General features: G+C 58.6%; 1 protein-coding gene across 8 annotated transcripts in view; it reads right to left on the reverse strand.

The window, feature by feature from the left end:
• The window catches only part of COL16A1 (collagen type XVI alpha 1 chain), a 50624-nt gene that overhangs the window by 19394 nt on the left and 9478 nt on the right, over positions 1-21752 (reverse strand). For 2 of the 8 annotated variants that reach the window (XM_027621931.1, XM_027621987.1), the window contains 39 exons: positions 21536-21562; positions 20444-20506; positions 20134-20175; positions 19964-20008; positions 19830-19865; positions 19388-19450; positions 18984-19028; positions 18802-18897; positions 18584-18622; positions 17914-17958; positions 17711-17746; positions 17462-17572; positions 17007-17042; positions 16745-16780; positions 16550-16660; positions 16169-16213; positions 14395-14430; positions 14191-14235; positions 13753-13884; positions 12965-13000; positions 12677-12784; positions 12251-12373; positions 12089-12142; positions 11836-11877; positions 11459-11494; positions 11312-11365; positions 11071-11139; positions 9147-9200; positions 9031-9057; positions 8229-8288; positions 7998-8045; positions 7812-7865; positions 4579-4632; positions 4322-4354; positions 2371-2487; positions 2243-2284; positions 2065-2151; positions 1208-1252; positions 255-299 (listed from right to left, as the gene is read on the reverse strand). In XM_027621931.1, coding sequence (XP_027477732.1) covers positions 255-299; positions 1208-1252; positions 2065-2151; positions 2243-2284; positions 2371-2487; positions 4322-4354; positions 4579-4632; positions 7812-7865; positions 7998-8045; positions 8229-8288; positions 9031-9057; positions 9147-9200; positions 11071-11139; positions 11312-11365; positions 11459-11494; positions 11836-11877; positions 12089-12142; positions 12251-12373; positions 12677-12784; positions 12965-13000; positions 13753-13884; positions 14191-14235; positions 14395-14430; positions 16169-16213; positions 16550-16660; positions 16745-16780; positions 17007-17042; positions 17462-17572; positions 17711-17746; positions 17914-17958; positions 18584-18622; positions 18802-18897; positions 18984-19028; positions 19388-19450; positions 19830-19865; positions 19964-20008; positions 20134-20175; positions 20444-20506; positions 21536-21562 — 2277 coding nt within the window. The remainder of the gene's footprint in view (positions 1-254; positions 300-1207; positions 1253-2064; positions 2152-2242; positions 2285-2370; positions 2488-4321; positions 4355-4578; positions 4633-7811; positions 7866-7997; positions 8046-8228; positions 8289-9030; positions 9058-9146; positions 9201-11070; positions 11140-11311; positions 11366-11458; positions 11495-11835; positions 11878-12088; positions 12143-12250; positions 12374-12676; positions 12785-12964; positions 13001-13752; positions 13885-14190; positions 14236-14394; positions 14431-16168; positions 16214-16549; positions 16661-16744; positions 16781-17006; positions 17043-17461; positions 17573-17710; positions 17747-17913; positions 17959-18583; positions 18623-18801; positions 18898-18983; positions 19029-19387; positions 19451-19829; positions 19866-19963; positions 20009-20133; positions 20176-20443; positions 20507-21535; positions 21563-21752) is intronic. The other 6 variants (XM_027621939.1, XM_027621994.1, XM_027621956.1 and 3 more) reach the window with 5 other exon arrangements.

Below are 21752 nucleotides of genomic sequence, written 5' to 3' on the forward strand. Positions count from 1 at the left end.
TGTAGGTGCGGGGCGGGGAAGAGAAGATGAAAGAAGCAGGAGCAGAGGGAGAAAGGAAAAGGGAAAGAAGTCCGAGACTTGGGAAGATGTCCAAGCCGCTAGGACCACAGGGAACCCGTGTCGTTATGTGCCTGCAGGGGGACAAAGACAAACATGGAGGAGGGGGCGAGGGCTCCACAGGAAGGGAGACAAGCAAACGCCACAGAGACCTGGCTGGCAGGGGGAGGGGAGGTCAAGCAGCACTAGGTTCTTACAGGCAATCCGGGGGAGCCAACAGCACCAGGAAAACCTGGGGGGCCCTGGTGGGAGAAACAGGCAGGTCACAACTCAGAGGCATAGTAACCCTGGGCATCGTCTGGGGCAGGGGGGCATGGGGAGAGGAGGTCACAGGATTATTTCCAAGGCGGCTGGAAAAGAGACTCATTGAAGACACCCACTCCTCCCCCTTGGCTCCAGGAAGAATGGCTCGAACCATCAGCAGAGATGAGAAACAGTCCCCAGAGTCCAAGGGCCCTGGCCGAGTGCTCCCAAGTCCCGCTGGACACCCTCGGTGGAGTGCAAGCCCATCGTGCCTGCCACATGACCTCCAGATGCCCCCAGCTGGGTGGCTCCCACCAGCCACCTGTTCTCCAAAGAAAGCATTTTCAGTTCTTCCAGTCTTTCCTGGGCACTTCTAGTTTCCCGCCATAGCAACGCCATGGAGGACTCCAGGGGGGACATCCCTGGCCTGGCCTTTGTAGATCTGTCCTAGAGATGGCCCTACAGAGCGACGCAGGGCTGTTCCGTCTTAGGCCCCAGCCCAGTAGCGACTGGTGGCGTGGAGGCATGAAGAGATTTGGTCGGGTTGCCACATACTTTCCTGGCAGCCAAGACCATGAGCCAGAAGCCTAGGCCCTCCCACCAGGGGAGCCTGGGTCCACTGTGCGGGACACTGTAGGGATGGGGATGGGGAGCCAGGGGTGTGCCCTTGAGGGCCTCCCTGAAGCAGGACCACCAGCAGAGCGGAACAGAGCAGACCAGTTCCAGGGGCTTGGGTGGTGGGGTCCACAGTCCCCACAGATGCTCTGATGAGGGAAAGGGGCAGGTGGTAGAATTTCCCTTCTTCTGCCCTGACCAGCTTCCTGGATACAAGGCAGCAGAATGGAATCTGGGCGTTACAACCCCTTCGAGAGCTTCTCAAGTGGGCCAGGAAACCACGGATACTTACAATAGGGCCTGGAGGACCTGGGGAGCCCCTCATGCCAGGCGGACCCTGTAAAGGAAGCCAAGGGAAATGGAGGGAGAGGCTCAGGCCCCACAGAGCCCCAGGGTCTCTGCTGCCTTCCTCCCAGCTCACCACTGCCAGATCCACAGAGGGCAGGGGATGGCAAAGCAGGGCCATTTTAGCTGAGGTTAAACCTTTCATTCAGCCCATTCAATCATCCAACAAACATTTATTGAGCAGCTATTATGTCCCAGGCACTAGTTCAGGTGCTGGGGACACAGTAATAAACCAAACATAAAACTCCCTGCCGTGTGGCACTGATGCTCTAGGGGGAGAGGTGGGCAGTAACAAATAAAACCGGGGCTGGCGCATGGTGCTCAGGAGATGCGTGTGGAATGTTCCCAAAGGAAGAAATACACGGTCTTCAGAGGGTGACACGTGCACTGCAAGGAAGGGACTAGGGGTTCTAGGGGTGGTGTGGGGGGGTCAGTTTCTCCGAGAGGCCAGGGAAGGTCTCCCTGAGAAGGTGATATCTGAGCAAAGGGTGGAAGGGGCAAAGGAACGAGCCCCGGAGAAGAGCTGCGGGCAGAGGGAGTGGCTGGCCGGGGCGGAAAAGGTCCCCTGGGCCGGGAGCACCTGGTGTGCCAGCAGAGCGAGGGACTCCCAGCCATGAGAGGCGCCAGGTGACCTGAGACTTGGAGGCCCCCAAAGGACTCCCAAGAGACAGGGAGCCACCAGAGGGCCCGGGAGGACACTGGGCAGGAACGAAACTGCCCCCGAGAACTGAGGGCCACTTGCATGGAGACACCGGCCCCCTTGGGGTGCTGCCCGGACGAGGGAGGGTCTGGCCCTGGTCTTACCTCTTCCCCTCTCTGGCCAGGCAGCCCTGGAGGACCGGGCAGGCCGGGGCTCCCAGCACAGTCTGGATCCCCCTCGCCGCTGTCTCCCTGGAGAGGGATGGAGTTGGTGAGCTGAGCAGCCAGGGCCCTCCCTGTGGGGCCCGGGACACAGGCGAGCAACGGGCATGGGGCCACTCACCCGGGCCTCCTCAGCTCTTGGGCGCTCCCGCTCTGTGAAGCACTGAGGGGGACAACAGGAGGCCCTCCATCAGGCGAGGCACCGGGCGCTGTGCCCACACCAGGCCAGCCCGGAGCCCAGCCCCCTACCCGGGCACAGCTGTCCAGGCCTGGCACGCCGGGGATACCCTGGTCTCCCTTCTCGCCTTTTTCCAGGAGTGCAACTGGGTGGGCTGTCTGCCCCTGGACACAGTCCCTGCACAGGCTCTGACGAGAGAGGAGAGGGCAGCGGGGCATGGGTCCCAGAAGGCCAGGGCAGGCCGAAGGGGGAACCCCACTCCGAACTCAGCCAGGGAGCCCCGTCCGCTCTTTCTCTCTCTCTCTCTCTCTCTCTCTCTCTCTCCCTGGCCACATCCCTGCGGCAGCTTTGCTCCATCCTCAGGAGACCCAATCCCAACACTGGCTTTGAGTTTCCTCCAGGAAGCAGCTCTGTGGGGCCAAGCCAAAGCCACTTTCCAGACAGGCGCGTGGGAGGAGGCGGAGGGGCCCACAGAGGGACCATCTGTCCCGGCTGTTCCTGCAACCTGCCCCCACTGTGAGGACACGCCACGAGGATTTGGGCTGAAAAGGCCTGCTCCAAACACCAGCTTCTCCGCCCAAGGGAGCAAAGGAGTAGCTGCAGGAGGAGCTAGGCCCTTTGTAGACACCCTCCGGGATGGGGCTTGCCCTCCTGCCCCAGCAGATCCCGACTGTCACAGGCTCCCCCGTTCGCCCATCCATGGAGGGATGTCCCTGGACCCCTGGGCAGGAGCCCCTGCTCCACGGTCATTGTTCACTGCCCAGCCCAGGGATAATGGTTGGCATTGACTCAGCACCCACGATGCCAGCCATTGTAATAGGCCTTTGCACGTGATCACATTCACTCCTGACTGTGCAATGAGGCAGGTAATCTTGCAAGCATTCTGGAGATGAGAAAGCCAGGCTTCCTCTGGGGTGCCTTCTGACCCCTTCTCCAGACCACACTCGGTTCCAGTTTGGGGTCCTCCACAGAGCACTTGGTTAAGAGGCTGTCAGATGACATGTGGCACAGAAACATGCCAAATCCTGCATTTGCGGTCATGCAATCCCGTGCCCAGGGGCAGGACTTGGGGGATCCCCAGCTTGCCAGGAGCCTCAGGGAGAAGAACTGGGCTTTCACTGCCACACTCCGCTGTGATCCAACCTGTAGCAGCTGTCAGGAGGTTAACCCGACTGCAAGCTGCTTCTGCAGACATCTGCTGTCCAGAGCGGGGGCAGGGCAGGCAGTCCCAGGCTCTGGCCTGACCGGGACCCACAGGGGAAGTGGGAGGTCCGGGGCACTGGCTAGCCAGTACTTCAAGGGGGTGACTGGGACAAGGGGGCTCTGGAGGGGCCCCAGAGGATGCTAAGCTGGAGGAGAGGAGAATCCAGGTCTTGTCTCCAGAGGTGACTGAGCAAGGGAGGCCAGACCAGGCCAAAGCCATCAGTGTGATCTTGATGCTATTGGCAGCACTGGCAAGGGCCGACCCTGCCAGGACCCCAAGTCCCCTCCCCTGCACCACTAGAACTGCTCCTGAAATCCTGCCTCCTCCCTGGATTCTTTCTGGATTGTCCTCTGGTCAATCTGTCCTTCTTCCGGGCCCCCAACCCAGTCCCGTCAAAGAACATAAGTAACGTCCACAGCTCCCTGCCTGACGACTCAACTGCACTTTCACCCTCCGCTCTGTTCTAGAAGCTACTAGACCCTGCCCTGGTGTGACCAAGGTGGTACAGGGCCTCACTGGTGGCTCCCATGGGCAGGCTTTGGGGCAGGAACTGCCCACAACATCCACCATGGGGGTACCTAGGCAGGATCCCTTCAAACACTCATTCAGCAAGGTTGGAAGGACCGAGGGTCTGCTACTCGCCAGGCACCGTGCTAGGCCCTGTGTGCCGCTTGGAGAATGCACATTCCCCGCAACCAGGTCCCGTCTGCAGCTCTCCCTGTGCAGCTCTCCCTGTGCGGTGCTGAGCACATCCTACAACGATCCCCTTAGGGGGCTTCTCTCCTTCTCTCCCTCCTCCTTCTCTCTTACCCCCTTACCTTAAGGAGGTGCTGTTCAATTGGTAAGGATCCCTGCAGGAGATAAGACAGGAGGGCTCAGGCAGGTGAGGGGGAAGGGGGACGGAGACTTACGGGATCAGGTGGAGCCTCAGGAAGCCACATGCCACCCTGGCTTCTCCCCGCCTCGCAGGAGGGAGGGAAGAGGGCCCCCACGGCAGCTAAGGGAGCTGGCACGGCCAGCTCAGCCCTGGGAAGGGCAGGGAGGGGGCTGCACGGTGACCCAGGCTGGTACCTACCAATTCCGCAGTTAGCCCAGGCTGTCCGGGCAAACCGGTGTTTCCAGGCACTCCCTGCAGCCAAGAAGAGATGTGAGTGAGTGGACTCTTCTCTGGAGCCAAAGGCCACCCTGCTTCATGCCCACCAGCCCCCCTGCCCCTTCCCTTCCTGCAGCACCGAGAGCCCAACGGGCGCAAGGCTGGTGTCCATGCTTAGCTCAAAATCTCCAGACTGTTTGTGGGGAAGGCTGAGGAGGCCCAGAAGGGTGACCCCTAAAAACAGTCCAACAGGAAGTTTTTCCCACATGTTAGAGGAAGGTCAGAAATCGGGCAGAGGAGCTTCTACATAGTAACTACGTTTCTTTTTCCATTTCCTATCTAATCTCCCTGAGTCTCGGTGCTCTTGGTGAGTTAGGTGTATCACCCCCAACTTAAAAACAGAACAGAGAATTCAGAGAGGCTAAGTAACTTGCCCAAGATCACAAGATGAGCAAAGTGCAGAGGTGAGATTCAGAGTCAGGACCACTGGCTCCAATCCCCTCTCTCAACCACGATCCCAGCACCTTCCTCAAAAGACATTCCCCAGAACACCATGTACACAGCAAGGTGGAGGCTTGGGAGCCAGACCTATGCAGGTGCGAACTCTGACTACCTGGGTAGCATCTGGCAGCTTACTTGGAAAAAAAATTTTTTTCTGTGTCTCAGTTTCCTTATCTGTGAAACAGGGATCCTCTATGGTGAAGCGAAGAGGAGACCGTGACTGTGAGGAGCTCAGGTGAGGTGTTTCCACCCAGACTCCCTGTGGCCCCTGCAGGCTCACGATGCACATTTGCATATTAAATCCCCCCACGGGGGCCGGGAGCATGTTCCCTTTTCAATCCCCAGTGCCTGACACAGAGGAGGCATGCATTAAATTAGCTCAGAGTGAACACACTGCTGCACACCCTGCTCTCCCCGCCGGGGACTTCCTTGGCCCGTTCTGAGAGCTGGCCTCCCTTCAAGTCCCGGCTCCCAGCGACAGAACACGGCCACCTTCCCCTGCGAGCCTGTCCTGTTCCAGGCCAGGCTCTACCAAGGCCCGAGGCAGACTGGAGGCAGTCTCCCTCCCTCAAGTTCCTGTACCAGTCCTTCTGCATCCTGAGGGAGTTCACAGGGTAATGTGCTTAGGATAGTCCCCCGTGCAGGGAAAATGCCTTGAACCTGGTCGTTATCCTTATGCACCTAAATTATGCCCCCCCGCCCACCGCCGCCACTCCGGTTGCTATTGCCTGTGTGTCAGTTCAAGCCTGATACTCGGTGATTTTCTTTCCCTGCCCTCCTGGAACTAAATGTCCCACCTGTTGTCCTACCAAGAGCTACCCACTCACCGGCTACTAACTACATAGCCTCAGGCACATTGCTTGACCTCCCTGCCTCAGTTTCCCCTTCTGGGAAATGGATGATTACAGGAGATTTCATTACTTGGCAAATAAATGCCGTCTATCTCTGGGCCCGTTTCTGAGCCTGAAGACGAGGAGCTGCTGGGCCCTCCCTTCCTTGAAAGGACTACAGGGTCCACCTGGCGAAGAAGAAGCTGTATCTTGCCTGGCACGGGGCAGGTGCCTATTAGTGGCAGCCTTGGCTTGGTCTCCAGCACTGGCACCGGGCGAGGACTCTGGTGCCTGGGACCAGACTCTGCAGTCACTCTTTTCTGCCTTGTTCCCTCAACATGTCTTGGCAGGGTTCACACCCTATCAGCGTGTTAATGGGTCACTTTGAAATGACTCTCATGCTTCCCCAAGCAAACTGCAAGACCCCTGCAGACAGATTCCTGTTTCCTGGTGGTGCAGCAGGAGGCTGGGACACTTGGTAAATGTGTGGTTGGCCCATGGGGGACTGAGAGTTGGCTCTAGTTCTGAGCTCTTGATGAGACAGAGAGAATTGGATCCCGGCAGAGACTCCCATCAGCAATGGGGACTCACCAGAACAGATTCTCACCCCAGGGAGGCAGCGGGGGATGTATAAAATCTCCGGGGGTGGGGGGAATAGTTTGTAAAAAGCTTCCATGTGATTCTGCTCTGCTTCTTCAGGAGCTGGGAGCCAGACATGCAGAAGCCACTGTCTGTCCCTCCTAGGACCTTCAGAGAACAGGGCCTGGTGTGCATGCCGCTGGGGAGCTGTCCTGCAGGGCAGTGGCAGGGAGGAGAAAATGCTGGGCGCTGGGGAAGCCCAGTCCCGCGCTAATTCCGAGCCGGATGACCTCAGACAAGATACTTCACCTCTCGGAGCCCGTGTGCCCAGCTGAGACTTAGGGAGAACACCATCTGCCTATCGGAGTTGACATGAGACTCCCATGAACAAGAGGATGGATATAAAATAATCATAGTCACCGGCCTAATGATGGCTAATGCCTTCTAAGCATTTACTATGTGCCAGGCATGGTTCTACACATTTCACATGCATTAACTTGTTTAAAATTCACAAAAGCCCCATGAGGTCCGTGCTATAATTATATCCACTTGACAGATGAAGGAACTGAGACACAGAGAGGGTAAGTAACTTGCCCGGCACCACACCACTAGCACCTGGCAGAGCTGGGATGCAAAGTCAGGCTGATGGGCTCTGGAATGCACTCTCTCAGCACAGTGCCACACGGATCTCCACTCCCACGGCTCTCCCCTCACTGTCTCTGGCCTCCCTGCTATTCCCCCAACTGTCGGGCACAGTCCCACCCCCAAGGCTTTGCACCTGCTGCTTTCACTGTCAGGAATGCTCTCCCTCATGGGCTTACTCACTCATTTCCTCTAAGTCTGGATTCTTTCCAATGCTCTTCTTGAACATCTTCCTTGCCCTCCTCCCACTTTCTGACCCCACGCCCTGCTTTCTCTTCCTCCTTCCTCCTTGCATGAATGAATGTTGCACGCTGCTCCAAAACAGGGGAGCGCCATGCCGGTGTAAGGGATTGTTTAGTCCAGATCCTGGGTTCCTGACCAAGGCCTGACCTTAGCCTGAGCTTGGCCCGGGTGTCAGTAGGGTGCCTGGGCCAGCACACAGCAGAGCATTCCTCAAGAAAGGGCTGGGACTGCCCACGACCTGCCCTAAGGGATCAGTGGGTGCCCCCCATGTCGCTCTGGGGAGCAGGAACCTAGAGGAGTGAGGATGGCACGCATAGGTGTTGGGTGGAGGCACAGAACACCCAGGGGCCAGCACAGAGCCCCAGCCCCGCCTCCCCGCCACCCTGCCTCCCAGACTCCCATCCTCTCCTCCCCCTTTACCTGTAGCCCGGGCATTCCAGGAGGGCCAGGTGGTCCGGGAACACCTGGGGGACCCTGAGGGAGAGGAGAAGTAATCAGACCCCAAAGAAAGCTCTGTCCCACTGCTGGGGGCAGCAGCATTAGGGTGGGCAAGCCGTGGGGCGCTGGCGGACAAGTGGAGAGACAGAGGAGACAAGCGACACACACCTGCGGGCCCGGCTGCCAGGAGCTGCCCATCCAAAGTCCCGGAGCACCCTGGGTGGGAGTGGGGGTCGCAAAAGAAGGGAGAGGTTATAGGCAACGTCCACACCAAGCGCAGGGCTGCATGGGGAGGCAGCTGGCTAGGACGCAAAGCCCTGTGGGGCCCGCGCATGTTGAGCCAACGCAGGAAGCCAGGCCTCTCCCCCGGCTGGGGGGAGGGCTCTCAGCGCCACTTACCGGCATGCCAGAGAAGATGGGGTCCCCTCGAGAGGGGCAGGAACACTCCCCTGGCTCACCCTGAAAAGACAAGAGCTTTTGTCAGAGGGGGGCGAGGATGGAGGACCTTCCGGAAGCCAACATCTGGGAGGCAGCACGGGCTGTAGGATGGAGAGGCCAGGGTTTAAATCCAGGATCCGCCTCTTACGAATGTGCCCTTGAGCAACCAGTTCAACCTCTCGAGTCTCAGTGTCCTCATCTGTAAAATGAGGGTAATAGCACCAAATGCATAGACTGTCAGGAGGGTGGACTGGATGAACATACACAGAGTCCCTGCCACATGGGAAGCCCTTATGCCCCCAAGGGCTGGATGTTGCTGCTATTCCTGTCGGTTTGGGTTCAGCGTCTGCTGCCACACAGCTGTTCTGCCTCCCGGACGCTTGAGGCTTGGCCGCTGCCGTCCCGCTCCCCTTGGCCTGGCCCAGTCCCCCACGTCTCTGCCCTCTCACCACTGGTCCTCTCCAACTTAGCGCCTGCCCCAGCCTCTGACTCAGGCCCATCTGCAAATGCAGCCGCCCCCGTGGGGCCCTTGGGGCTCTCTGGGTCGCCTGGGATCCTGGTTGTGCCCTGGGCCAGCAACCAGGTGAAGTGAGAAGTGTTCGGGGCCCCTGCTTCCTGGAACCAGGGGGCTGGTGGTAGCAAGGAGACCAGGATGACTCCTCAGCTTCTGTCCTCCAGTCCAGAGTATAGGTTCCCCTGGGGGCGGGGCTCCTGGGGCGGTTTATTTCCCCCCCAGTATTGGCCACAGGGCCTTGGGACTCACCTTCTCTCCCTGAGGTCCCTTGTCACCCTGCAGGGAAGAAACACAGCGAGGTGAGTAGATAGGGGTGTGGAGGCAAGAGGCCGTATCTTCCTGCTGTCCTGAGACGCTGTACTCACCGGCATCCCTCTGGCTCCTGGAGGGCCACTTTGTCCTTGCTGCCCATCTGGGCCCTGAGGGGAGAGAGCCCAGGGTCAGAGGCGAGCCTGGACTGCAGCCAGCCGCGTGGCCCACGTGCAGGGGAGGGCGATAGGAGAAGCAGAAGCCTGTGTCCCAGTGGCCCTGTCCTCAAGGAGGGGGCTCTGGCACAGGAGACAAGGAGCGGAGGAAGCAGGAAGACTGGCACTTCCTGAGCGCCTTCCGGGTGTCGGACACTGGGCCAAGCGCCGGTCAGACGACACTAAGTGGGATCCCCCCTCCCAGCCCTGCAGGATGGCACTGTTCTGTTTGACAGGTGAGGAAACTCAGGCTTAAGGAAATTTCGTAACAGACCCCCCAGCACGACTGCACCAGCTACAGGCGGCCCGAGGCGCCTGCTCTCTCCCTGTCGGTCCCTTTCATGCTTGACACACATTCTATCACAAAGGTTATCTCAGATGACTTAGCAGGAGATAGGAAATTTCTGCTCTTATTTTCTCACGGAGGATTTGGAGACTCTGAAAGGCTGTCACTTGCCCGGGGTCACACAACTAGCACTGCGTGTGGGGCTGAGACTGGAAAGCCTCCTGGATGGGGTTCGGCCTGAGGGAGGAAGGTCTGGAGAAGTCCACCGGGCCACACAATGGCATTCTGATGGCCGCCTTTCTGTGGGCTCTGCCACCTTCACACTAGGGACTCGAAAATCCATAAGGACCAGGACCGCCTTTGCCTTTAACCTCTGCCTTTCCCCTGGGGCTCCCTGGGACAGGCTGGGACCCTGACAGTCCAGCTCCAGTGGCCCATACAGACTGGCGGTGTGGACGTGGGCAAGGCGCTGGCCCCTCTGGGCCTCCCTGCACCCTCGGGAGGACTCTATCAGTGATTGCCAAACTGGAACTGGAATTTCTCTAGGGATCCGTAAAGATAGAAAAGGTCTCTTTCACTGGGCTCTTTTCCCCATTACCAAAAGCCCAAGAAAAATTACACATTTGCCCACGACCCAGCATGGCACAGGCCGGCTGAAAGGTAGCATTTCTTTGATTTTGGCTAGAATTATACCATCTCGTAAAATTCTAGTGGGTTCGTGTGGAGCGGAAGCTATTATACAGGTATTTGATGAATGAAAATGAGGAAATGCACTTATTATTACTTAATCTCTGCAATTTGTTGAATAGACACATCTTTTAAAGCATGGGACTCATTGGTGGGATAGTCATGAAGAGAGGTCTTTGAGGGTAATGAGGTTGGAAGTGTTGCTGGTCTAGAGAGATCTGTGCTGTCCAGTAGGGTAGCCCATAGCCACATGTGCTTATTTAAATTTAAATTAATTAAAATTAAATGAAATTTACAATTTAGCTTCTGAGTTACACTGGCCACAGTTCGGGTGCTCAATAACCATATGTGGCTTGGGCAGAGGAGAAGAGAACATTTCCATCCTTACGGACAGTTCGATGGGGCAGCGCTCATTTAGAAGATTCCCCCAAAGCCCGAGATTTGAAGTGGGGGCGGGTGAGTTCACATACGTGCTTTGAGTCAGACAGACCTGGGTTCAAGTTCTGACTTTGCCTCCTCATTCTCTGGCCTTCAGCTTTCCTCATCTATGAAACAGGGACAAGAACAGCCATTCCCTTACAGGGCTATTGGGAGGTTTAAGCGGATCTCTGTGGGTCTAGAGCTTAGCACCAGGCTCAGCAGTCACTGCTCCCAGAATGGTGGCGATCAGTAACGTCATTAGTCAGGTGCCCCCGTCCAGACAGTGTGGTCTTCTTTCTCGGAGGCTGGGCTTTTCTCTTCCCATCCCCCATGCGGCCAGGCCCCAGCGGGGTCAGCCCTGTGCCCTCTTCCCAGCAGTGAGAGCCTTGGCCCCAGCAGGCCTCCAGCACAGAGCGCAGAGAGGACCCTTACCGGAGGCCCAGAGACACTGGCACCAGGGGGCCCCATAGGCCCAGCAGCTCCTTTCAGTCCCGGAGACCCCTGGGGAAGAGAGGACACGGAGGCTACAGGGGCAATCAGGCAGGTGGGACGCATCAGACCAGGTCTTAGGTGGCCCTGTGGCGGGCATGTCACAGGTCCCCTGTCCCCTGTCCCCTGAGCCAGGGCACTCCAAAGCACCACAGGGCTAGTGCCTGACGAGGCACAGACTCACCTTGACGCCCTTCTCTCCAACGGGTCCAGGTGGCCCCCGAGGTCCTGGAAGTCCCTGCAGATGGAAGCACAGTTAGTTAACCCTTATCCTAAAGCGGCCCTTCCCACCCACCGTCCCCAGCCTCCTCTAGGCCCAAAGCAGACATACCTGAATGCCAGGCAAACCCTGGACTCCAGCTTCCCCCTGCAAGTCAGAAAACACAGCCTGGGCCACAGCTGCCCAAGCCAACCTGTCCCACTGGCATACCTGGTCTGGGGTGGGGTATATACCAGCCGAAACTCAAGAGAGCTCCCCAGGAAGACTGTGAGGGTGAGAGAGGCAGGGGGCCAAACCAAGGTCCTCTACAGAAGTAATGGCAGGCCAGGGCTGCTGACCAATTCCTTACCCCAGAGCTGTGCCCTTGAGCATTTGAGAGCAGGCAGGGCTCTGTAGTTTTAGGGGTAGATAGGAGTGGGCAGCTGGCTAATGGAAGTGTTGGGAGCCTGCTGGGGGGCAGGTAGGCAAAGGTAAGGCTAAAAACTCACCTGGGGCCCTTGGACTCCCTTTCCTGGAGGCCCGGGCTCTCCCTGAAGAGGCAGAAGGACAATCCTTGGCTTGAGATTCCCCACTCACCCGTAAAACCTCCTACCCCAGGCTCTTCCCCTTAACATTCTTACTTCCACCTTCTCCCTACGCTGTAGCCCGTCTTCCCCACTCCAGGCCCTATGCCCCCATGTATCTGCCCACTCCTACCCTCATCACACACCCGCAGCCCAGGTTCCCCATACGCACACCTACCTGGGTGCCCTTCAGTCCTGGGGGCCCTTGAACTCCAGGTAGACCAGGCTGGCCCTAAAAGATACAAGTGGCCCATGGGGTCCCGCAGGGGAAAGGGTGTAGGTGGGAGAGAAGGCAAAGCTCAGGCAGGGAAAGACCAGAGGGCAGGCAGCCGGAACTCACCGGTTTACCAGGCCGGCCCACACCTTCTGGGCCCGGCTCTCCTTTGGGGCCCGGCTTCCCAGGCAGTCCCGCCGTGTTCGTCACTGCCCCCTGCAGGCTGGGGCAGGCAGTGCAGCCATCACCCTGGTCAGAGATGGGCACAGCCAGGAGCCCTGAGCCAGGACTGACAGCAGGGCCAGGGGGAGGCCCCAGAAAGGGAGCCCCTGTGCCCCTCTAAGAGCTCTGCCCCTCCATTGCCCCCACCTCAGTCTGGGAAATCACCACTCCTTGCTCTTCTCCCTGCCGTGGAGAAGAGCTGAGGCGTCCCCACCCAGTGACTCTGGTATTCTGTAAGGCTCACAGTCTGACTCTGCCGTCCTTCACCTCATTAACTCTCAGCCTGATTTCTTTTGGTCCATGCAACAAAATGCCCTCTGCCCGACTGACCTTTTTTCCTTTGGGGCCCATGGGGCCCCGAACCCCCGGCTCTCCCGACAGTCCCGGCTGCCCCGTGGTGCCTGGCACTCCAGGATCTCCAGGATTGCCAGCATCACCCTGTAAGGAGTAGGGGTCAAGGAGGGCAGACCCAGCCCCGGGAACTAAAGGCACTCGGAGCCCTTCACTGGGGCTGGGGGCTGCACAGGGAGTGGGGAGAGGGCACAGGGCCATCAGGAACACGAGATGGAAAGCTCATCAGACAGGTGGTGCCCCCACCCATGCCCACAAGGTTCTCACCTTCTGCCCCTTCAGTCCACGCTCTCCAGCCTTGCCCTGGGGAGAAAGCATTTCTAGCATCCATTCACTCACAGCAGACACCCCTAAGTGTCCAGCACGGTGTTAGACCCAGGGAATACAGCAGTGTGCAAAACAGACCACAATCCCTGCTCTCGTTCTAGGGAAGCGATACTGTATAGATGCAGAGAAGAGACAAGCCAGAGTCCTGCCTCGGTGACCCTGGGCAAGTTACTTAACCTCTCTGTGACTCGGTTTCCTTATGCGTCAATGGGGATGATAAAAATGGCACTGGCCTCTATCCTGCGGCGTCCCTGTGAGGCTAGACGCGCCGGGCCGTGGGAAGCAGCGCGCTGCACAGAGCGAGCCCTATGCCCATGCTCGCCGCTCTCAGTGAAACGGTAACAATAATGGGCCCGCGGCAGTCATCGCTTCCTGGATGCCTATTGCGGCCGGTGGGGTGCTTCACGCACAGCATCCCGGGGCTTTCCAACAACGCCACGTGGAGGAAACAGAGACATGGAGAGGAAAAATAACTTGCTCGAGTCAAAGAGTGAGTGAAAAGGCAGCGCTGGAGTTTGAAGCCAGGCCCGTCTGGTCCCAAGTCAGTGCTCTGCGCGCCCTGCCAGGAGGAAGGGCTGAGGCCCCTGAGGCCAAGCTCCTCTGGGGACAGAGAAGCACTGACGTTTCCATACACTCCCACCTACTCCCCGCTGTCCAGGGAGCCAAGCGACCCAGGCAGGGGTCCCTCCCCTCCTCTGAGCCCTGCCTGCAACAACGCGGGAACCCACCTGTTTTCCTGGCAAGCCATAGCCTGGAGGCCCAGGCTCTCCCTTCTCTCCAGGAGGGCCAGGCAAGGTCACCATGTAGCTGTCCCCATCCTGAGGCCTGGACAGGGCTGGGCATGGCTCACAAGGCTCCCCCTGCCAAGCAAGGACACGGGGTCGGGGTCGGGGGGAGATCCCAGGCCAGGCCTGGGATCTGGGGTCTGGGGAATTGAGCTGGGCCTGACACAGCATCTCTGCTGGGCAAGGGATAGCTCAGGAGAGATTGTGGGAGGACAGGTAAGAAATGAAGGTGGGGGCGACATCATTAAGGTCTCGAATGCCATGCTAAGGGGCAAGATGTTACCCTCAGGCAGTGGGGAGCCTCGACGGGCTGGAACTAGAGCAAGTGTGTGCTGAGGAAGTTCACCCTGGCTGCAGCGTGGAGAACGTCCCCAGACTCACCTTCTCCCCTTTGATGCCTGTGGGTCCCACTGGCCCTGGTGGGCCCTGTGTGATTGAAAAAAAAAAAAAAAAAAAAAACAAGGCATGTGTGAGGCCCGGCACCTGCCTGGGCTATGCTGGGCACAGTCCGGGTCTGCTGCCCCTCCCCCCCTCCAGCAGCAGGCAGCACTTCCCATGTTTCCTTCTCCCCAGAGCATTACCCACCTGCCGGCCGGCTGGCCCTGCCTCCCCAAAATTCCCCTGGAGCAAAGCAGAGAACATAGGGTCAAAGTGAGGCGGCATGACAGGTGCTGAGTCAGTCCCAAACCACAAACCACAAAAGTAGCCACCTGTGAGGACTTCTAGACTGACTACCCCTCTCATTTCCTGCCTAGGGAAACTGAGGCCCAGAGAGGGAAGGGGATTTCCCCCAAGGTTTCCAGGAGAGTCTGTGGCAGGTTCCTGCCCCCGGCCTCACTTCACAGAATCCCAGCCCCACACGCAGCCTTCACCCGGCACGCAAAGATCATTCATTCATTCATCCGACAGCTATTCGCTGCATGTCTACACAGCGTGCAGGGCCAAGATGCTGGTCGGATGCCGTGAGCAGCACATAAACACCTGTGGAGTCTACACACTTGTGGGGACAACCAGAACTTTTTGAAGCCACAGCAACTGTAAACCGGGATGAGTGCCACAAAGAGAACAGGCGGGGAGATGAGACGGGGGAGGCCGCTTTGGACAGGGGGTCAGAGAATTGTTGAGCATGATTATTATCAGAAAGGCGAGAATCAGGCCAGCCGGCGAAAGCAGTGGGGGGAGAGGAGAGAGGAAGAATGTGCTAGAAGGTGGGTGCCACAAGTACAGAATCTAAGAGGTGGGAGTGGCCTTGACACGGTCCGGAGTGGAAGGAGGCCACACATCTAAAGCCCGAGAGCCGGGGAGAGGAGAGCCAGCAGACACGCAGGCAGGGGCTGGTCGTCCAGGGTCTCAGGTGTAGCAGGACGCTGCCACGGAGTCAGTGGGGAAGGATTTTAAGCAGGGAAATAATGAAACCCGAGTTCTTTTTACAAGGGCACATCGTGTTAGCTGCCGGCCGACAAACGGGCCGCGGACGGGCTGTGGTGGCTCATGGAGAGGAGTGGGGGGGGGGTAGTGGGGTGCCACAGAGATGCCGTTGGCAGAACGTCAGATGGAGGCGAGGGTGTGGGGCAGGCGGGGATCTAGGAGGCTGCAGGTTTGGGGCCGGAGGAGCTGGGGACATGCCATGTACTGAGACAGGGCACCCTGCCGCTCGGAGATGGGGGTACAAAAGCTTCGTCGGAGAAATGCCAGGGGTGGTATGCTTGACAGAGCGGGGTCTGGACATACATTGCGGCGGTGTTTGTCACCCCTGAACACTCGGTCATGCACAGAAGCCCTCGTGTGAGAAGTGCCGTCATTTGTCTCAGCCGCAATCATAAATACAAATGGGAACATGGGCACCGAATTCGAGTGACCCGGCCGAGGGACAAACATTACAGCCTCTGGAGCCAGATTCCTAGGCTCAGATCCCGCTCCTATAATCAAATGGCCATGTGACCTTGGGGAACTGACTTGGCCTTCCCTGCCTCCGATTCTTCATCCGTAAATCAAGAATAATGGAGTCAGCTCCCCCATCAGCTTTTAGGAGGGTGAAACAAGTTAATACATGCCCGAGCGCTTGGAACAGTGCCTGGCACATGGTAAGTGGTAAAGGAAAGTTAAATATGGTTATTTTATTAAAAGGTCATCTTACGTGTGCCTAATTGTCTTAGATGATCAATAAAATAAAAGTACAACACCAAGGAATTCTCTTGGAGAGCATGAGGGCTCTCACAAGTAAGTCCGTTGACTCCCAACTGCAAAGCACCGATGAATTTTTTTCACTGTGGATTTGATCTCTCGTCTGTCTCATCCCTATTTCCCGCCTCCCTGCCCAGAAAGCCCTGGTATCGCTGACAGCTAACTCAGATCTCACCTTCTCTCCTTTCAGCCCTGCTGGCCCTGGAGCCCCAACTTTCCCCTGAAAGACAACAAGTCACAATTAGAGACTCCTCTGCCCACCCCACCCCCTCAAGACTCCATGGTCCCAGCATCTACCCAGAAAGAGAAGCCAGCTTGGAATTACAAATGCCATGACTCTGCAGGTAGCTAGGCAGTTACTTCTGTTATACAGAGGGAGCCCCCAGGGCAAGCAGCCTGGGGCAGTGTGCGGATGGAGGGGGAAACAAGGCTGCAGGCCTGGGACACCTGCTTCGGGGCCTCCTTCCTGGTCTGCCTTGAGACTCCGAGCCAGAGGAGCGAGGGAGGCCACCGGTGTGGCAAAGATGGGCTGGACTGAGCCGGGCTAGTCACTCACCGGGAGGCCAGGCAAACCGAAGCCAGGGGGGCCCACATCTCCTTTGGCCCCTGTGGAGGGCCCAAGATGCTGGGCCCCTACAGCTAAGCTGCAGGACAAGCAGGAGTCCCCCTGGAGAAGGAAGAGAAAGAATTGGAAAGCTCCCAGCAGTTGGGGGGGGGGGGGCGGGCAGCCAGGGGACCAGTGTTCCCTTACCTTCTCTCCTTTGGGGCCTTGGATGCCAGGGTCTCCCTACAGGGAGAAAAGGTTTATGGGCTGAGACTGGGCCTTGTTGGGGCACCCCAAACTTCCTACTCATATGTGAGGACAGCAATGTTACACACCACAAACGCTTCAAATACCCAGGGGTCCTATGGGGTTCAAGGTCAGCACCCAGAGCCGGGGCTCATCAACCATGTAATAGATGGAGGAAATCAGGCCAGGTTAAGCTACCCTACTAGAAAGTTCCTGTACCTACCCGATCACCTTTCCATCCAACAGCTCCCAGGCCGTCCTGAAAGAAAGTGTGGGTGAGGGAGAGGAGTGGGGTGGGGAGTCGAGCCAGGACCCTAACCCAGCTCTGCCCACTCCTTTCCTCCACCCCCAACCAACACCCACTCCCAGGAGGAAGGCACAGCCTCACTCACTATAAGGGCTGGCTCCACCCCAGCTTGCCCAAAAGGCATCTCAGAGCCTCCTCAAGAACCCTAGGAGGTAGCCATGGAGACCTGGGTGACCTTCTAGCCCAACCCTAAACTCTATGGTTCAGCCCCCCCCCCCCCGCCCCTCCCATCTAGAGCCAGGACCCTCGGCCCACAATCTCTCTATGGCCGAGAGAAGTACCCAGTCCTTCTGTCACATACCCAACTCCTTTCCAGGATCACATCCCCAGGTTTTTTGTGGAGCTCCTCAGTGGCCACCCTGGGCACTCACCTTGGCTGGTGCCCGATCACCTGGCTCCCCCTTGGGTCCTGGCTTTCCAGGGAGCCCCACGAAGTTCTGGAAGCCTTCAGGCAGTGTTGGGCACACTTCACAGGGGTCACCCTAGCAGAAAGGAGAGACCATGAGTGGACCAACAAGGGGTCTCCTAGAGAAGGTCCAGCACCCCTGATGCTCAGTGTCACCTTCAGAGAAGGGCTCTCACTCCCACCCTATCCTGGTGCAACCCGGCCTGGATCTCACCTTCTCTCCCTTCAGCCCCGGCACCCCTGGTTTCCCCTGTTGGAGAAGAAGCAGTGAACGTTAGTGGTTAGTGCCAGCCAGAGGGACTGGTATGCCAAGGGCGGGCCCCAGGACCTAGCCCCCGGCCCCTGGAGGCCTTGGTAGAGCAGCCCTGGGCATCGTGGGTGGCGGCCCCCCTCCCTCTCCAGACTGGGCTTACTTACAGGTTTCCCACCAGGACCTTCCTTTCCTGGTACCCCCAAGCTGCCCTGTGGTCAGAAGAAGGGTTAAGGGGGAGGCTCCTGGCCACAGCCTCAGACCATTCACCCCATCCCCATCAGTCCCTTCTCTGGATTGGCAGTACGATCTCAGCCAAATCTCCCATCTCCTCCTGGCCGGCTTGCTCAGCAGGCACCTCCCGCCTGCTGCCTGGCCTTCTCCACATCTACCCCAAGCCCTTCTGCTTGCAAAAGGGGACGACTATGAGGCCTCTGTGCACCCCTTCTCCGGCGCAGCGGGTCAAGAGGAATCCGGGTGACCCCAGAGGAACCATAGCAGACAGACAGACAGTCAGACATTTCCAGGGCTTTCTGCTCCTCAAGGCATAAGACCCTAAAATGAGCTTGGGCCCTCCAGGTGTGGCCTTTCTGGTCATGACTAGACTTAGGCTTACCTGTCCCCGTGCCTGGAACCCAGGCCAGGGCTCCCATGTCGGCAAGCACTGGGATGGGGACACTCCCCAGTGAGGGGCCTGGCCGAGCTGAGCCAGCCTCCTCAGCTGAATGCCTGGCTCCTTCCCCCCATGAATACCTGCTGCCCTGGGTCCCCTTCTCTCTCCGTCCACCATGCAGGGCATCCCTGCCCCCAAGGGCCCACACTCCTGCCTGTGCTTACCTTGTCTCCCTTAGGGCCTGGCGGGCCTCCTGGGTCCCCCTGAGGGCGGAAACAGCATCAGGTAGAGGCTTGCCAAGGGCCCCACATCACGGCGAGACCTACCCGAGCCCCTTCCCCCCAACCAGGACCCCCAGGCCCGAGCCTTATCTCCCCAGCCCTGGCCAGGCAAGAGAAGGATCCCTGAGGAAAGAACAACGGGAGGGGCCAGGAGTACTCACCGGTGTCCCAGGAAGTCCTCTCCCAGGGGGCCCAGGGAGGCCAGGGCGCCCAGGCTCTCCTGCCAGCCCCTCAGGCCCAACAAAGCCAGGGTCTCCCTTGGCACAGACACAAGTTGGGTGTGAGAGAGCCGCCGCCTCAGCCCCACCCCCCACCCTCCATCCCACAGACACCCACAACTCACCTTCTGCCCTTTGGGCCCCATGACGCAGATCTCTCCGGGCCGGCCCTGTGGGGTCATGGAAGGTAGAAGAAAAGCCTGAGGCCTGGCACCTCCCTGGGGCAGCAGCAAACTGCCCACCTTCAGTGCCCCTCCCCAAAGCCAGACTCCACCCCTGTGCCCCGAGGTCATCAGGTGTCACCATCAGGGCATTAGAGGCCAGGGGCTCTTAGGCTGAGAGCCAGGGGGCCTGGGTTCAGATTCTTTTCTGTCCCCTCCTTGCTCTGCTTCCTGGGGCCTAGCCTCCCCCTCCCTGGGTTTCTGTTCTCCTGTCTGAGCGAAGCTAGCAGGCTGGACTCTGCTGGCTAATTCCAGCATTGCACTGAGGACCACGGGGTTGTGGTGAGCAAGGGTCCCAAGCACCGTACATCGCGGCCTGGCCTTCCCGGCGAGCCCTTGATGCCTCCGTCCCCCTTCTCGCCTTTCTGGCCCTGGGGAAGGAAAAGGTAAAGGGACTGGGGCTGAAAGAAGGGGCTGGAAGAACCAGTGCAGCTCTATCGGGAGGTCGGACAACTGCTTTCTAGACCCCCAGTTTCTGCCTCCCCTGAGACTGAAAGGCTTCTGTCACTCCAGGAAGGTGGACAACAGAAGGAAACTCCGAACCTGCCGGGCCTCTCTCAGGGAGTCGGTGGCATTTCCCTCTGGGTCTGGTGGGAATCTGGACAGGGCAGGGTGACTGGGAGGGACAGAGGGTCTTCCGGGGGGACGGGGCCCTCCATCCTCCAAGAAGATTTTAGACATCTCCTTCCTCAAGTCGGAAGAGCCCACAGACCTCCCTGGCACCTGTCCCTCCAAATCCACGCCCATTACCTTCTGGCCTATAGAGCCCGGAAGTCCTGAGGGTCCCTGAGATAAGGGGGGGACACAACAGAAGGGGTGAGGGAAGGAGGGAGAGGCTGGGCCAGGACCCCACTGCCCGGCCCTAACCCCGGTCCCACACTCACCAAAGCTCCTGACTCCCCCTTCTCTCCCTTCGGGCCTTCTGCACACTGAGCAGGGAGAGAAGGTGTTAAGATGGTCCCAGGGTCACCCTGTGGGCTGCCAAGGGCACAGCCCCTTCCCCAGGGGCTGACCCCATATTGGCCTTGAAGTAGGCCTTGCCTCCAGGTCTTACCTGAAGTGGGGCATCCGGGGAGGTTCGGACACAGTCACTGCCCTAAGGGGAGGGAATGAGGGATCAGGGTGGGACCCTGTTTTGAGAAGGATAGGCTCAAGAGTCCCACAGTCCTACTGGTCATCTTCTAGGTACCCCTAAAAAATAGAGGCTGCCATTTACTAACTCCTAGAAAGACCCTCCCCATCATCCCCCATGTGGGCCAGGCTGCAGGGGTCTGGCTGAGCGGATGGGATGGTTCACATGCCAGCACCCCCCCCCGGGGCCCAGCTGAGCAGGGCCCTGCAGCGGGCATGGCTGGGGCACTTACCCGGGCTCCCTTCTCTCCCTTGGGGCCTGATGGGCCAGGCAGGCCTCGCTCACCTTTCCCTCCCTGTGGATGAGATCAAAACAGGGGCTGGGACCAGGGGGGAGCACCTGGGGGACCTGAGGAAGGTCTCCCCAGTCTGTCTTCTCTACCCATCCCCTACGCACGGGTGTGTAAGTGAGCACAGCGTGCCCCAACCCCCAGCCATGCACACAGCATATGGATTCCATATGCATTCATCCATATGGCCCTCCCACCCCAAGAGGCTATATTTGGCAAATCTATAGTCTCACAAAGAGGGTACTTTCCCCACACCCCTATCAAAGCACGCGAGCTCACACACAGCTCACCCAGGGGCACATGGACACATGCACGGATGCACACAGACGACAGAACCCATGTTGGTGAGTGTTAGGCTGCCTTAGTTCAAATCCTGCCCCACCGCTTAGGGCAAGTCATGTCACCTCTCTGAGACTTAGTCTCTTCATCAATAAAGTGGGACCTCAGGGGGGTGTGGCGAGGAAGAGATGGGACATGAAGGCAGCCCCCGGAGCTGTGTTATGTACTCTCAGGCGCGCACAAGCACACAGTCCCACGTTTACACGCGTGCCGCCTGCCCCGTCCCTCACAGGCTCAGTGGTCCTGTCGGGCCCACCGGGACAAGGGCTCATGCCCCCCACCCCAGGGGGCCACACACATGTGAACATGTGTCCCAGGAGGCACACAGCCAGACCCCCCCACACACACAATCACTCCGACACCCCGTCCCACACGGGGGGCACAGCTGGCTCTCGGGTTTTTCTGAAATAAAATGAGAGTATCCAGCCTGCAGGATGCTTGAGGGGCGGGAAGGTGACAGATGTGCAATGGGAGGCCCAAAGCTGGATGCACGGTAGGACTCAGAAAAGGGGCGCTCTTAACACCCTTTGACATACACAACCCCCGACTGTCTCCAACACACACCCCTAGTCACCCCCGACATATACAGAGCTGGGTAGCCCCGATAGAAACACACAGCCATGGGGCCACATGCTGTGGGACAGGCTGGGACTGCCAAAGAGGGAAAAACTGTCCTGTTCTCCATCTCGGACTCACCTTGGGTCCAGAGGGACCAATTGTGACCTGGGAGGCAAAGAGAGCATTATATCTCAGAGATGGAGAAAAAAACAAGGGCACAGAGAAGGCAAGCAATTAAGCCAGGGCCACACAGCATGGTGGCAAGACCAACAGCCTGAATCCAAGACCCCCAGCGGACCAACAGCTCTGCCTCCAAGGCCACCCAGCTGCTGACTTCATATCCTAAGGCTGTCAG

The sequence above is a fragment of the Zalophus californianus genome, chromosome 4, assembly GCF_009762305.2.
Source record: "Zalophus californianus isolate mZalCal1 chromosome 4, mZalCal1.pri.v2, whole genome shotgun sequence".
NCBI classification, from domain to species: domain Eukaryota; kingdom Metazoa; phylum Chordata; class Mammalia; order Carnivora; family Otariidae; genus Zalophus; species Zalophus californianus.